The sequence below is a fragment of the Manacus vitellinus genome, unplaced genomic scaffold (genome assembly GCF_001715985.3).
Source record: "Manacus vitellinus isolate BGI_N305 unplaced genomic scaffold, ASM171598v3 scaffold_5_pilon, whole genome shotgun sequence".
Classification (NCBI taxonomy): domain Eukaryota; kingdom Metazoa; phylum Chordata; class Aves; order Passeriformes; family Pipridae; genus Manacus; species Manacus vitellinus.
The window spans coordinates 21,413,312-21,430,802 of NW_021940682.1; the positions used below are offsets into that span (position 1 = coordinate 21,413,312).

Genomic DNA, 17,491 nt, shown 5'->3' on the forward strand with positions numbered 1-17,491 from the left:
TTGAATTGGTTTTCCATCTCTAGTTGCACATTTTCCCCTACATCTGTAAATCTCTAATTTCCTACCTCTTCTCTAAAACATTTTTTAGTTTAGTTTTGTGGAGGTTTTTTGGTTTTGGTTGGTTGGTTGGTTGGTTGTTTTTTTTTTTAAAATTCTACTTATTCTCAGCCCACAGAAAGATTTTTTTAATAATTGAAAAGTACCAGAGAGTATCCCTACCTCACCACTTAAAAGATATTTCAACAGATTAATTGTTTCAAATGTAATCACAAATGTTCCAAACCGTAAGTTCTCACCTATGCTGGTTTTTTACACAGAGAGACTGTTTTTATGTAGAGACTGGCTGCTATGAAGCATATGAAAAAAAAAAGAAGTCCTTGTTACACTGCTGGAACACTGTAAAGAGCTATTAATGCAAGAGAGATTCAAGGTCTGTGTGAATTTACTACTTTTAAGGTGTTCTAGACTAATGGTTGCAAAGGCAAAGATCTTGCACAAAGAAGTCTGAACAAGAGCTGAACTACTAAATTACTCACATTATTCTGTCAACATATATCTAACCACAGGATGGATAACCTCCAGAGATAAGAGGGTAGTTAAAGTCTTCCTGTCATTTCTGATTCTATCCTGCTTGCTGTTTTTGTGACACAGACCTGGATGGATTACACCAATTCAGCACAAATAGACCCCAAAGTAACAATGAGAAAGAAAGCTGTTAATATCTTGCCTTTTACCTCTCAGAATTCAATCCTTATGAATCTCCTTCATCATCCTTTAACCCCAGTTTTATTCAACAAAATGAAAACAGAATAAATCAATGTTGAACTTGATGATAAGCTTCTTTCTCGCGATGGAAAAGGCGAAACAGAATTTGCTTATTAAAGCAAACAGACAGTAAGGATAATTCAATGAAATATTCCAGCTGCTTTTCTTTCTTTTTTTTTAAGAGTTCTCCCCTGAAACCAGGTGTCAAAATTACAGCAAAACCTGACTTTTTTCAAAACTATTGTGTGAGATGCTACGTTGGAGAAGGTACAGCACCTAAGAGTATATAGGCTTTTAAGAAATATTAACCTAACTTCCTGAACAACACTGCCTCCAGTTAACTGCTGTTGTCAACATTTAGCAATTCTGAAAATGAGGTTATTTTTACCTACATGCTTACATAAAAATGCCATAAGTAAAAGATAGGCCACAAGCCCAAAGACTCATATGTGTATTGTTTTAAACAGTAATTTATTCACATAAACAGACCAAGGCACATTTAGGTAATTAGAAAGCTCACATTCTTAGGACAGACACCACGTAAGTACTCTCCTTCAGATCAATGGATTAGTCCTATACATAAACTTATTCTGAGGCATACATTTTTTTGCAAGACAGAAGCTGTAATGTAGAAACTTCCCTTGATGAAATTTTTGTGACCCTCTTCTGCTGTCAACACGAGTGATGTGTCTATATATTTCTCCTGACAAAATACACATCCTTTTATCAGCTGAATCAGAAAGTGACAAGATGATCAAAATAGGAAAGTACAGCTGACTATAACAATTTCACCGCTAAGTCATTTTGCCAAAGGAAAAAAAAAAAAAGATGAATTTCTGTAATATCATGCAAAGTTTGATTTCTAGGCTGGCAGACAGAAAACATTCAGCTGTCTGAAGAAATGTTTCACTTGTATCTGAGGCAGATATATCAGCAGTTGCCATGGATGACAGTGCAATCAAATTGTAAAATAGGTTAAAAAAAACCAAACCCTTACTTTGTTTTTTGATGCCTTTTTTTTCCTGACCACTACCAATATATAAGGCACATTAAACACCCATCAAAAATTTGAGAGTCACAAAAAGTGATCCATAAAATGCTTGACATCCATTGAAGTCCTCGATATTTGACAAAAAGCTTCTTCAATCTAAGACAATTTATAAACCAACAGAGAAACTAGACTCTAGGATATAACTGCACGGCAAAACGAAGGGTCCTTCACTGAAAATGGGTTGCATACTGGAACCAGTTCAGCAGGGTAAGAAAGTTTGGGACAGAACTTTACTAATGCAGGTTTTCCCAAGCCTAGTATCAAGCTAAGGTTATGCACAAGGTATTTCATAAGTCTGCAAATTTCTCCTTATTTACTAGTATTGTATCTTATAAAATCCATGACACTCAAAAGCATGATGAGGTCACTGCCCAGTGATTGGTTGATTTTTCTTTGACAATTTATGGTAAATTAACCTAATTTAAAAGACACTGAAATAGACATATTTCATGATGAGAAATGTCCACAAACAGCCTACAAGTTCTCACTTTGCACCTTGACTAATGACATTACTACTGAATCACAGAATCGCAGAATATGCTGAGTAGGGAGGGACTCACAAGCATGCTTAAGTCCAACCCTTAGCCCTGCACAGGACCATTCCCAAAAGTCACACCATATGCCTGAGAGTATCACCCAAATGCTTCTTGAACTCTGTCAGCCTTGGTGCTGTGACCACTCCCCTGGGGAGCCTGTTCCAATGCCCAACCAACCTCTGGGTGAAGAATCTTTTCCTAATATCCAACCTAAACCTTCCCTGACACAACTTCGGGCCATTCCCTTGGGTCCTGTCATCAGTCACCACAGAGAAGAGATCAGTGCCTACCCCTCCTCTTCCCCTCACAAGGAAGTTGTAACTGCAATGAGGTCTCCCCTCAGTCTCCTCTTCTCCAGGCTGAACAGACCAAGTGACCTCAGCCACTCCTCATACGGCTTCCCCTCAAAGCCCTTCATCAACGTCATTTCCCTCCTTTGGACACTCTCTAACAGCTTAATATCTTTCTTATATTGCAGTGCCCAAAACTGCACATAATATTCAAGGTAAGGCCACATCAGTGCAGAGCAGAGCGGAAATCAGGTTTGATAAGCAGGACATTCCTCTCATGAAGCTGCGCTGGCTGTGACTGATCTATCCTGTCTTTCAGGTGTTTTTCAATACTTTCCAGAATAATCTTCTCCATAACTTTACCAGGCACTGAAGTGAGACTGATAGGCCTATAGTTTCCGGGGTCCTCTTTCTTGACCATCTTGAAAATCAGGACAATGTTTGCCAGCTTCCAGTCAGCTGGGACCTCTCCAGATTACCAAGACTGCTCAAAAATCATTGAGAGAGATTCTGCGATGACATCAGCAAGCTCTTTGAGGATTCTGGGATGAATCCCATCAGGCCAGATTGATTTGTAGGGATCCAGCTGGAGCAGCAGATCCCACACAATTTCAGGGTTGAGTGGGAGTACAGTCCTAATATCTGAACTTTCAGGAAACTGCTATCTTTTAAAATAACATAACCAAAACCTGGGTGAAAGACTGTTACTGTTCTCAGTTCAGTAGTCTATAAAGCACTGTGAAGCTCCTGTTAATTTATTTTTTTTGCTGTATGATAGCAACAAAAAAGAAATTGTGCTATTTAAAAGGTATTGATTTGGAGGTTTGTTTATTCACCTAAGGGAGCTGAGAGAAGAAAGGTGGTTTGTTTTGTCATAGAATAAAACACTTTTTTTAATTGGGTAAAAAATCATACTGAGACTAATTTATCTATTGGCCTGATACTACTTCATCAGTAGGAGTGTTAAGCAATCTTCATCACTATTGCAACAATAATAAAAAGGTTCATTTTTCTTTTTATTTGATGTTTACTGTGATATAAGATTTATTGTTCCAACTCTGGTGTGTTTAGTCAGATTAGACCTAGAAAAAATTACAAATACTGATTAAATTGTACCTAATCTTAATATAGTCTGGCACGTGATAGTGCTACACCTCTGTATACTGCATCTGTAGTTAGCCATTTGTATCCTCAAAAATTTTTCCATCTAATAAAAAATTAGATAAAAAGAGCCTCCCACTAATAAAAATGATGTATTGTTAAGCTACTATCCTTCTGACACAGATTAATGTAAAATTACAGGTATGCTAAACAGAGGAATCCTCTTAGCTAAAAGATCCAAACAATGTTTAGAATGTAACATCTACAAAGATTTAATATATTTCTGTATGTCCAATATATCAAAGAAAATCAGTTTTTCTCTCATTAAATTCTCCAAAAGAAATCAGAATCTAAAAAAAAAATATCACAGAATTTGGGAATTGTAATTTGGGGAAAATATCAGGCAGATCCTGTAAAACCAACAGTATTTTACATACTATCACTAACTATATAATTAATGCCTGCTAAAAGCTACTCTAATATGTTAAAGGTTGCATCAATGGTTTTCAATCACATTATTTAAAAAATATAATTTTGACATTTTAATTTGAAACCAATAAGTACATCAAGAAGAAATGTTCTTCAGAACAGTAACACAGGGCATTCTAGAACAAAGTAGAATTCAGTAGATCAGAGATAACATTAGTGCTCTCTTGTACACCTTAAAATTATAAGAAAATGCATGACCTAACACACCCAGACTTTAACAAAAACAGTGAACATTGTAACCTTTTATTTGTTTTTATATAACACTGTGTCACAAAAACAGCTCACAGAGAAATCATATAGATAATCACAGTTTAAAAAGTAAAATAAAACAATAATGAAAAAATTAAATGCCTGTGTACCTTACATTTGTAAACTTAATAATGAAGTTTTTACAGATGACTATTAAGACTTAGAATATTAATGTAGAAATAAAGAAATTTTTTAAAGATCTTTGGTAGTCAAGACTGTGCAAGATAAAGTTGTTCATAACATTACTTACCTGAAAGCTGCTTGATGCCTTTGCTGAGAAATATAAGCAAGCTCAAGTTTGGCCTCAATAAGAGCCTCTAAATCTTCCGCAGAATACCGAGATGTGTTCCCATCATATTTTTCCTGTATGTTCTGTACAAGATGGCTAAGACTTTCTTCAGCTTCTGTCAATAAAATCCCCTAGAGAAGAACACAGTGTTGCATGATTTCAAAAAATAAAGAAATAAAAAATTTCTTTGAAAGTATTTTTTTTCTGTTATAGCCTGCTATCACCGCACCTTAAAATAAATCAACTTAAGTGCAATATGCCTTTGCTATAAATGGGGTGGCTGTATGTGTAATTTTGCTTTTCTTAGGTTTATAGAATTATTGTGTTCAAAGCAGCAACATCTTAACTGTGCCTGTATTATTTATTGCCTACATATTTTAAGGCTCAGCAATATTACTCACTAATTTCCCATTCCTTATCTAATAGCTATACGTGATAATTTTATACTATACTACTAGCTATGCTTCATAATTTTAAGCAATAAAATACAGTATTAAAAACAACACTAAAGATGTTGCAAGAAGTATTGCATTCTTTACTAGCTATACTTTGACATATCCTTGAGTGCAGTATATATCCTGAAAGCTTGACTATAATTTACAGTCTTTCCGTGAAAAACAAATCTAAAAAGAAGTTAATTATAAAGAAAAGCTCAACTGTGGAGCTTTAAGCAGAATTAAAAATTAATTTAAAGGTCTGTATCATCCAATACCTTTTTTTGATCAGTTTCATCAATGAATTCAGAGCTCTACTTCAAAATAAAAAAACAAATACAACAACAAAAAACCAACCAAATAAAAAACCAAACCAAAACCAAAAACCAAAACCAAACCAAACAAAAAAAAACCCACAACAAAAAAACCCCAAAAGAATAGAACCATTAAAGAAAAATCAGAAGGGTAAGAAATATCTCTTATATCAGCCCTATAAAAATTAAATTATTATTTCTATTTTAGTTATTTTCAAGATGCTATTTTCAAGTTATACTAAAACTTTCAATTTTTAGTTATGACCTATACCAACTGCAATACAAAATCATCTTCCATTCTCCAGATGTATTTTGTGCATTACTTTGTTTGTAACAATGGCCAAAGTAGATACTCCCAAGACCCCTTTGAAATAAGAGTATGTCAGTCCTTAATTTTGGTTTTTTTGTGATGCGAAACTGCCAAACATAAAGTTTACAATTAAACAAAAAAAAATACAACCAAACAAAACCCCTTCAAACAAAGAAGCTAATAAGCTGTGCTATGTTTTCTTCAAAATAAAGTATCAGAAAGAACAACATGTAAAATTTGAGACATTGCACATATGGTAGAGAATGGTTTTCCATTCATTTGTAGAGCATACTGCACCATCAAAGAGTCTCTGACATTCTACAGGTGGCATCCTCTGAAAGGAGATGATTTTATCTTGAAATCCCATTCAGTCTTTACCCTTTATGCTCTATCATACTATATCAGTCATATTGAGATCTGATTGTGAAAATATTTCCCATCATTTGAAAAACTGCACCAAACAATCAACATTTCATGCATGCCTAGTAAGATTACAGTCAGATTAGAAACAGAAATTTCTAGTCCCCTCATTCATGCCATCCTCTCATCATAACTTCTGTTACACTGAAAGCGTTAGCATGTTTTTGGCAAAATTTGCAGTTTCTTAATCCTTTTTTCCTAAAAACCAAAATTACCTTCAGCATGGCCATATTTAATTCATCTTTACAGTCAACAAGCTGCACCATTTTGTCTCTTTGTTCCTTTTGTCTTGAATTCTGATCAGCATCAACTGTCAAATACAGATAAAATACAGATAGACACAGAACCAAAGCATTCTCAGTAATTTGAAGAATATGGCCCTTTTCTCTCTACCTACAATGGGGACTTTCAATATCAAAATAAGTAAGTAATAATGAAATACAACTCTAATATTAGAGACACTAGCTAAAAAAATCTTGACAAACCTTAATGCTTATTACTTCAATAATTACTGGGTTTTAGCAACATTTAATATTAATATTGCTCATAATATGACATATTGATTCATATGCAGTTAAAAGCAGAAAAAACATGCTTGAAACAAGTTGCAGAATAAATGTGCTTTTCCACCATCCTTATAATTACCTTTTATTTTTGATGTTGCAGTTTTGCTTGGCTCCATCAAGCTGTTGTCGTCACCAGAATATACATGTTTTTCAACTTTTGCAGGTATATTATTTATTGTGGCAGAAAGACAAATAATGAAGTGCATTTTGACTAAGGTTAATTTATTCATAATTTGTTGGTTGCACAGTGGCGCCATTGTTAAAGATAGACTCCAATTAAATATGTCTTCCAGTACCTACAACAAAGTCAGCAATTCGGACCATTTGAAATTACATATTTTACATTTTTCTTTAGCAAGACATATTCTGCTTCTATTAATAATTACACTTATCAACAACTAACATGAATAATATTAGTAATATGTTCCGTTCTGAGTAAGTTGTTGGTTTTCTTTCCAAACTTCACCCCTTAGTAGCACTTGTTACAGTTTCAGTGATCAGTTTTTCAGCAGAAGGTACATCTATGAAGCTACAGCTCTTACTCTGCGCAAGTTCTAGTTTTCTGCATTGTGGGTAAATTTGTAGTTCAGAAATCTCAACTCTAAGGAATGTGTGTTGTTACAATTCACCCTATCTAGAAAGACTAAGCAAAGGAAAAAAGTCTTTTATGAGACCATTCCAGTGTATTTCATGGAATCTTTTTGTTATTCATTATAGCGTCCTTGTTTTATCTCAAGTTTAATATCCACATTTCAAATTAATAAATTTAGAAGTTGAAATTCTACACAGATTTGGGAAATCATAAGGAAACCAGTAAAAGCCCCACATGCACTGTGAAGTGTTCCAATCAAAAGCTCAGGACAATGCACTACTTCAAAATAAATCTGAAATTGGTGAGATCAAAAGCTGTAAAGACAGACTTCTCATTTCTGTCTTCTAATATCAACTGTTGTAGAAGACACACAAGACTACTGTAAACAAAACAGAGAAAAGTGTACGGGAAAAGTGTAGGGGGGTTAATTTATTTAATGGTACAACTTTTTCACATTCTGCTAACATTTACCCCTGCTAACTCAATGGATCTGTGACAAGGTTAATAAAAGGAAATTACTAAAAGAGAAAAACACAAAATAAGTTATGGATGAATATGTGATTTTAAATAAAATGACAAAATGACTGTTCATCAACTGGTTCACACCGTTTTAATTTTTTTGTTCCTCCAGAAATGGACTTCAATTCCCATCTGAAATAGGACAAGTCTGTGAAGACAGCTCTGGTTGATAGAAATGATGACATTAAATGACTGATATTCTCAGTATTTTAGCAGCATAAACACCAGACCTTATATATCACAACAAAACCTGAATCATTCTACTAGTGTTTTGCACAGACAAGTCACAGATTTGTACATATTAGGTCTTCCATATGAAAAATGGTGATAATGGTACTTGCCCCTCCCTTGAGAGGTCTGCCATAAAATTAAAATTTAGGAAATGGTAATCCATTTAGAAGAATATGTTTTCTATTAACTGGGTTTCTTGATAACAAGTAGCGTTTCTGAACTAGATAATCTCTGTCTTAAGCCAGAGAAATAAATATTTATGTATAGCATAAAACTTTTAACTCTTTCAGATTTTTTTACCTGCAAATTTGTAACAGTCATGAGAGATTTTGAGGAGTCAAATTTCTGTAATGCCTGTAAAAGAGACAAAACCAAAAATAAGTAATGTGTTAAAATATGAGTATAAAATAAATGAGTTGGCAGAGCAGTGGAAAAGGGTAAAGGAAGCCGACATGAAGTCATAGAGATGGGTTAGGAATTCCCTTTTAAGCACTAGCCTCTAATTATCACCAGATTAGAAATACCATAGAAATGTCATTAGAAATTCCATATATTGCATATATGGAAAGTGGCTGTACAACCAAGTTAAATCCATGTTGCTGTCAAAAGGGGTGTCCTCACCTGTCCCACTAGTCTTCTACCAAACAGAGTCTTAGAATCATTCAGAGGTTGAAAAAGACCTTTAAGATCATCATGTCCAACCGTAAAACTAATGCTGCCAAGTCCCACTAAACCACGTCCCTAAGCACAACATCTACACATCTTTTAAATGCCTTCAGTGATAGTGTCACTTCCCTGGGCAGCCTGTTCCAATGCTTGACATCCCTTTTGGTGAAGAAATTTCCTCTACTATTCAATCTAAACTTCACCTGGTGTTCAGTCCAGATCTCTAGTGCTGGCACACATACTTTATGATGTCACCTACACAAAGGCACCACTCCGATAGGGGAGACCTTGATTACATTCATCCAGGATTAAATCAATAGATTATTTTGGTACGGGCTAGGAAAACAAGGAAAGGATACACCACTGTTATGGGGGAAGCTTGCCCGATAACCCAATCTGCCTGCACAGGTATGCTCATGGGTAAGACAAAAGTCCAGGTCAATTGTTAACAGCTTCCAATCCTTGTAGCGCATCAGCGGCTAGATATTGAGAAAATCAAACTGGTCTGAGGTGATGTGACTGTCAAGGCTCTGAGGGCATCAAGAGGTTGCACTGCCCAGCATCTCCTGCTGCTGCCCCTGCCCTGCCCAGGACCCCATATCAGCCCCCTGGGACGATCAGTGGGCCAGTCTCCAGCTCCCCACAGCCCTGCCCTCCCACAGCCCCCCCGAGCTGTCCTCGGCCAGACCCAGCAGCCCTGTGTGGCCATCCTGGGGCTGTGTCTGAGCCCGGTTCTTCTCCCCATGCTTGACCCTGACCTGCACCTGCAGGCTGATGTCCTGGCACAGCCCCAACCTGTCTCTGGCCCCAGAGAGGTGCCACTGGGCTGGGGCTGCTCCAGCTGCCCTTCAGCTGCCCTGCTCCTGGTTGGGGCAGTGGGAGTTCGGCCACTAATGGTGCAAGAACTTTATCCATATTTCTCATATGAATACTTATGAAATCACTTTTTCTTTTACAGTATTATCTGCAGTACTCACTGTATAAAACAGCACATATGTTTCAAAATCGATTTTTTTGTTCCTGTTTTTCAGTGAGAGAAATTAATGTCATTCAGTGTCTACTATTTGACCCATCTATTGAAAGAAACGTAGGAATTTCTTGGGAATATGTAATAACTTGCAGATACGGAGTATGTGCAGTTTCATGAAGAAAATGGAGTGTTCGATATTATACTTCTCTGGTATACCTTCACTTGTTCAGTTGTTCTGTATCCTTCAGGTATTTTCCATGGAATTCTCTCTCCACAGTTAAGCAAAGACAGTTCATGAAAGGCCTCTGTAAAAAATCCTATATCTGTAAGTACTTTAATCTGTGAAAAAATAAAAAAATAAATTACCTAACCCATATTAGCATTTCCTGAAAATAATCTAAAACCAATAATACTTTGACTCTTAATACCTGTTAGATTCCTTAAAATAAAAAAAAACAAAAACAAAACCCCACAAATCAATAAGAAAAAAAATTTAAAACAAAACAAACAAGCAAACATTAGTGAAATGACAAAAATCCATTCCCAGGTTCAGTGGAGCCTTGTTCCACCATGATAGTGATAACAAATCCAAAAGTGAACATTTTGAATAAAAAAAATCATTGATGTTTTGCACTTGAGAAAACATTTAAAAGAAAAGTAGAACAAGATAAAAAATATCAATTAAAAAGTTTAGATTCAGGAAGGAAAACCTTCTCTTCGTTAAACAGAGAGTAGAAAGAAATGATGGAAGCACTCAACAGCCTCTGTAGAAACTTGACAGTAAAACTGTATAAATAACTCTGCACACCGCTAAAATTGAGAGTATAAATAATAATTGCCTTTAGAAAGTAGCCCTACAACCTGTTCTGCTAAGAAACTAAGCAACAGCTGAACTTCAGAGCATTATTTTTCATAGTAGTGATATATGAAGATTAAATTGACTACATTTAACAAAGAAATGAAAAGTTTATTTGAAATACAATGTGTTGTGAGAAAGCTTGTTTGATTACCTTGAAGATTCTCCCTTCAATGCATTTAGCTGGGTCCTTACAAATCTCAGAAACAATATATTGGTATAACGTGAACAATGGTAAAATCTGTAGTAAAATAGTATGTCATCTAGTTATAAACATCATACAGGGTACAATTAGGGAAACACACATTGCAATTACATATCACAAATACAGAGATAATATGGGATTACTGCTTTGACTGTCACATATCACCACTACTTCTCTTATGCTCTATGAAAGATGAATGTGTTAAAAAGTTCTTCAACTGGCTAAAGCTACCCTTTATACCACCTTATGTGCAACTCATAACGTAGCAAGTGAATTTTCTCCAAATTCTTCTCTGTGTTCAAGGTGGGGTTTTTTACTACATCATTAGTGAGTAAACCTATTGGAAATAAGTTGATATAAGGGATTTCTAAAACTCTCTGCATCTTGATGCCATATTTTTTCAATATATATAACAGAAGAATAGAATTCTGTAAGCTTTATAAAATAAATACAATTAAGTCCTGCAACTCTCTAAGTGAAATTACACCAATTGTAAACTAAACTAGACAGTGATGAGGCTTATTGACAAATTCATTTGTATTCATTTCAAATTGAACGTTTTTGTAGGGGCAACTAAAAAAAAAACCTCTAACATTTTAAAATTGAGTTCTATTAAAGTATACAGAATGTATACCCTTCGAATATCTGAAGGGGGCCTACAGGGAGAGGGACTCTTTGTCAGGAGCTGTAGTGATAGGACAAGGAGTAATGGATACAAATTGAAAGAGCAGAAATTTAGGTTAGATATTAGGGAGAAGTCCTTTATTGTCAGGGTGGAGATGCACTGGAACAGGTTACCCAGGGAGGCTGTGGATGCCTCAGCCCTGACAGTAATCAAGGCCAGGTTGGATAAGGCCTTGAGCAACCTAGTCTGATAGGAGGTGTCCCTCCCCATGGCAGGGAAGGTTGGGACTAGAAGATCTCTAAAGTCCCTTCCAACCCTCAACATTCTACGATTCTATTATTTATTGTTATATAATATTTCAGAAAAAGACGATTCTTTCCTAACAGATTTATTTGTTATTGAAAATGAAAGAACTTCCAAAATTTAATTACTGCTCAGCTTTTACATTAAAGCTCCACTTTAAAATGCCCTCAAGCTTGGAAAATGCTAAAAGCATTGTTAGATTTTTGGCAAATTCACTTGAAGTTTTCATAACGTAGCTTAACACTTCTGAATTTGGATTACAAATGCTTGAGGCAAATGTTTTAATTGTACCCATACAGTTTCCTACTGATATTTTGAAGAAGACAAAATTAGTCTTTGAAGTTTCATTTTTAATAAAACTTGAATCTTGATGTATTTTGATTTAAGTGTCAAATCAACTTAGTGCCCACCATCCAAAACATTCCCACACAATAAGCATTCAGTGGAAATGAAGCCCTCATCCTGCTAAAACTGCATTGCTTTGACCATGATCTATGACCTGGATCTATATTCTGCTGGTACAAGTGCAGAAAGAATCAAAAGTGTGCATGGCCACATGAAGCAAGCAGTCAAATTAAGTGCCCCTGCCTCCAGGTAACTGTCTGCTCCTTGATTTTACTTGATCTCCCACAGCAAGGACACTTAGATAAATAAGCTAAATAAGTAAGCTAAATAACAAAGTGAACAATGGAAGGTAAGATAGACAGCCAAAAGAAATCAATCCAACAAATGGCTTGCTGACAAAAAAAAGGTGTAACATCTTTCTGCCTCCTCCTAACTCCTCTTCCATCTCTACCACTTAGCCTTTTCTTACTCCTCTGCTGCCAGCCATGCAATCTTTCCCCCCTCCCTGGCATTGGCTCTGCTACTTGCAAGATCTTCCCACAGGTACATTCAACTCATTAAAGTGGGAGGAAATACTTTTTCTGAAGGAGAGTTTTGTCATGCTTAGAGTTATTTATAGAGTTACATAATAACACCTGACATGAAATTCTGTTAGAGCATACAGGATTAAACTAAAACAGAATTGCATCTTTTTCAGTCCTAGTAAGCAATTCAATCTATTTATTCCAAGGCACCTTTGAAAGAAGTTGGATTAAAGTCAAAATGGTCAGACATTGAATGGAGGAAATAAGCACATGATCAACGTTAAGAGGGAAAGGCAGAAGGGACTTTTATTTACTGAATGTGAATGTAAAATTAATGAAAGCATTCTGGACATAATGCATTTAAGGTAATTCTCAGTACAGTGTATTTTAAATTGTATATAATAGATTTCCTCTAAAATGCCTAAGCTAAATGAACCATGTGTTGTCATCTTCCAGAATAAACAAGTTCCCTGGACATCTAAAACTTGTATACCTTGCTCTATCTCAGTGCCACAGAACTAACTATTACAAGTATTTTGCTAGAGGTTCTGAGGAATCTCTTAGGTACACCCACAGAGAAAAGTAAGACTTGTTGTCTTACAATTCATTTCCAGAGTATGAAAATAATACTTACTATTAAATTTTGTTTTGCACAATGTAGTTCAAACATAAGGAAATCCAGACTTGCAACTACAGTAGAGATATCAGCTCTGTAGCGATCAGAGAACAGGTCAATACCAGGAATAAGAATATTTGTTTCATATTGTACAAAGTCACAATCAGATGTTGGATGTGGAAGAGAAGCTCTAAACAGAGTCTGAAAGGAATAATAAACTATTTGTGAAAAGATGTACAGGTATCAGTGAAATAAACTCCAACTCATAAATGACTTCATAAATGAAACTCCATCAATGCCTTAAGCATCCAGCTGTTTCCAGAAAAATACATGAAAAACCTTTACGTGTGAACTTGATGGAGGAAAAAAAGGCTGTAAATAGTCTAAGGACAGTATCTCTCCCATCATTTCTGGGAGAATTGCTGACTGTAAGGCCAGTTAAAAGCTAGTTCCACCCTAGTTACACCTTTAACTAGGTCACTTAGTGCAGCTTATCAGCTAGTGCAGCTTAAATCATATAACTAAAAACAACATGAAATTTAAGGAAATCATTTAAATGTTTCTGCTTTAAAAATGGAGGAGTGCTAGCATTGTATCTGATGCTGGATATTCCTTCCCAACTGTGTTTATTTTGGTGTGATTAGCAATAATATCCTAGAGAAATTTGCATTTACATACTCGGATTTGAGATATTAACAAGCCTAAAGCCTATACCAGAGGTGGAATTTAAATAAGGTTATAAAAGATTTCCAATTCAAAGAACAAATTATGGGCTTGAACTTCACAAGGTACAGTGACAGTAATTGATTATATTATTCAAGACAATCACCCTGCAAGCTGCTCCTTCCCAATTAATATCAGACCCACTTCAGTCAAGTTACAATTATTTCAACTGGAACAAATGCTTACTACTATTTCTGTCAAAAGGAGGAATCACCATTATTCAGCTTTGTAATTGTTCAGGATTACAGCGCTAGAAGTTAGTAAAAATTATCCTTTATTTTTATTTCTTCAATTTGTGCTCCCTTTGGTGAACTTAAATAGATTTTTAGTGGAGCCTAGCACAGGTCACACAGTTACAATCACGGCACAAGATAGTAGAAAACAGCATTGCTTGGTTTTGGAAGAAGACAGATAACTTCCTGAAGCTGCACTGGGATGAGTAATCATTGATCCAGTAGAGTACAACTGGCAGAATACTTGCTGGATTTTTCCTATAGTACTTTAGTTACCAGGATCTTAAAACTTCCATTTAAAAGTGAACCGTAATGCTTTTTTTCTTCTATATTTTTTTCTGGAAGTTTGCAAACTTAATTTTAATGATCTTACTTTCTTTGTAGGTGAAACTGAATCATTTTTACTATCCTCTACTTTTAGTGCTAACTTCCTATAGAGCTGAGATTTTAGTATTACAAACTAATATCTTTCAGTGCTAAAAAAGATTCAAAAATTTCTTTTTCTAAAGAGTCTGTGCCCTTGGTTGAAAATTTAAAACAATCTGTGAAGACTCTACAGATCTAAAAGAGAACACTGCTGTTGTTGATGTCATTCAGCTCTTCCTGAGCAGAATAGTTCAAGAGAAGAAAAATATATTTGACTGTCAAATATTTTAGTCATCTTCACTTTTCAGTATTTCATTATTTCTCTGAGACACTAGCCTCCTATTGAAGTGATAATTTTTAAGCTGTAATACAGGAATACTGTTAAAAAACAAAGAATAAAAACATCGTATCTAATGTGCATAAATCCTCAACTACCTCTGATCTACATTTTTCCTTTACAATCAAAATAAAAAGAAAAATATTTTAACAGAGGGTCATTGAGATTTAAGTTTTAGAAGCAATTTGACAACCTCATGAATTTGAACTGAAATTACATTCTTACCTTAAAAAGTATAGCAGAAAAATAGCAGTATTTTGTTCTTAATCTCACCTGTGCTGTTGTTATATACCTAAAGTACAACAAATAATAAGAAATATGAATGTGCCCCTCCATATAAATTATTGAAATTCTTTTTTTTTTAGTCTAATGTAATAATGATACTAACACAATCTAGATGTTTTCCCTACTGGAAAACAGCTGCCTGTTCTGTAGATAGGTGCTCAGTAATGCCATGCAAAGAAAGAAGCACTTGACCCTTTAAAGACATACCTAGACAAAAGTGAGTTGTGAAGATTCTCTTTAAAGAAGAGAACCAGGCAATTTAAGTGAAAAATTAATCTCATGCAGGACTAAAAAGATAAAGCAGATTAGGCAACTCACACCTTAAAGTGTGTTTCTTTCCATAAAGGAAGCCTAAGATAACTAGCACATGTGAATTTTTCACATGATAAGTGTCTAGCTGAATTTAATGACTCCCACACAGTACCTTAGCAGAGCTTTAAACTATACAGGTAGCAGGGTACTACTCTCATCTACATGAATCTTTAATTCAATATTAGAATCCTTTAATCTGCATTTTACAGCCTGTGACTAAGTTGCTGTAGAAAGACCAACTCAAAGGAAAGACGTTTAACAGTCCAAGTCAGGCCTGCACACAAAAGAACCGCCTGAAGGAGAAGCCAGAATTTGGAATGCACATACTGGCAGCAAAGGAATAGTATACAGTGCAGCAAAGAGGTGCCACAAACACCTGTAAAAGCAGGATTGGGTCTTGCCTGCTTGGACCCGAGACTGAACCACAGCTCAGAATTAGAAGAGCTGTGGTTTACAATCCACTTAAACTCACTCCTTTTCCTTTTGGGTGCTAATTCTAAGTGTGGCAATGACAGTTAATCCTGAAATACCCATGTTAATACTTTCAAAGCTGCCTTGGTTTACAGATATTTTACAGTGCTATTAATATGATCTGCTCCACTGATAAGGCAGTTTACTGGGATGAAGCTCTGCCTTTTCATGGTTATAATGTTTCCAAGGTCATTTAAAGCTGTCTTGGATACTTCTAAATTTTATGTTTTGTCAATACATTGAGGAACAGCAAAGAATTACATCCATAGTGTTTTACCAGCAGTCAAGGAGTATTGGATGGAAATATTTATTGATGGTAGACTTTAATGCAGTAATTCAAATTTCTTTTAGTTTTAATTCACCAGAACACTAGTACTTTAGGCAGTAAATCTGCTCTCAAGATACATTAATATTTAATTTGTGCAATGACTTGGGAGATGTGATATTTTGATTGAAAATCAATATGACTGTAAAATCCTATATAAAATGTCTTTTTATCATTTTGTTTTATTTCAGTGATCTCTCCATATAATATACAGCTACAATTATGATCAAAGATGAGCACTCAAGGAAAGGGAACAAACAATATTCACCAAAAGAGCAGTTTTCTTCCTGGAAGGAAAAATTCCTCTGCTTTTGACGAGTCCTTTATACCAACTCTTTATTGTTCTTTAATTAATTTCAAATTGCATAATATCCTGAATGACCAATTTGTTTAAAATATGAAAGAAATACATATATAGATAAGATACTTACTGAGCTATCTTAGCCACTAAGACTGCTGCATGTAAACAACCCCAAACTCCAGCCTGAGAAAGAAATTTCTGACTCATATCAGTCCATCTTCCAACTGCAAAGCAGTCTGTAGCATCTTTTGGTAAATCTAACTCTTGCCAGTTGTTAAGAGCATCAGCAATGTTGAGTGTTTCATCAAGGGCTTGACTCCAATATTTAAAAGCAGCTCTGTGACATAAAAAACATGGTGTTGCTGACATTTTCCAAAGTAAGATAAGACTTGCTTCATTTGTCTGTTATTGCCTGAGATATAACTAATTCTGATTGGGTCAAAAACTTAAATACAGTCTCTACAACACAGAAATGACACCATTCCTGGCCAAAAAATTTATTGGAACTCAAATTAAATCATCAAGCAACAGATATTGCTTCTTAAAAACACAGAGATACAAAATTAATTTGCTTAATGGCAATTAGGTAACTAAGAAAAATAAACAATGTCTAGGATAAAAGCCTTTCAAAACATACACAATAGTGAGTTAGAAGAAAGAAGTTATAAGGACTTGAGGACAGCACAAGAACTTACACGACAGTTGAGGGGTATAGGACTGCCAATCAAAAAAAAATGAAACTATGCATTTTTTAACACAGTAAATATGTACCTTTTGTTTCCAGCATAAAAGTGAAGATTTCCAAGTTCATGTACAGCCTGTACCTTGAGGTCTCTCTGCTTATTCATTTCAAGGATTCCTGTTATTTATTT

The 17,491-nt window shown here is 35.1% G+C and overlaps 1 protein-coding gene across 1 annotated transcript in view; it reads right to left on the reverse strand.

The window, feature by feature from the left end:
• Positions 1-17,491, reverse strand: part of CFAP54 (cilia and flagella associated protein 54) — a 102,596-nt gene that overhangs the window by 28,217 nt on the left and 56,888 nt on the right. The window contains exons 42-51 of the mRNA XM_029963620.1: positions 17,391-17,478; positions 16,750-16,956; positions 15,151-15,217; positions 13,285-13,467; positions 10,803-10,889; positions 10,009-10,131; positions 8,457-8,510; positions 6,894-7,110; positions 6,464-6,558; positions 4,732-4,901 (exon numbers count right to left, since the gene is read on the reverse strand). Of these exons, the coding sequence (XP_029819480.1) occupies positions 4,732-4,901; positions 6,464-6,558; positions 6,894-7,110; positions 8,457-8,510; positions 10,009-10,131; positions 10,803-10,889; positions 13,285-13,467; positions 15,151-15,217; positions 16,750-16,956; positions 17,391-17,478 (1,291 nt within the window). The remainder of the gene's footprint in view (positions 1-4,731; positions 4,902-6,463; positions 6,559-6,893; positions 7,111-8,456; positions 8,511-10,008; positions 10,132-10,802; positions 10,890-13,284; positions 13,468-15,150; positions 15,218-16,749; positions 16,957-17,390; positions 17,479-17,491) is intronic.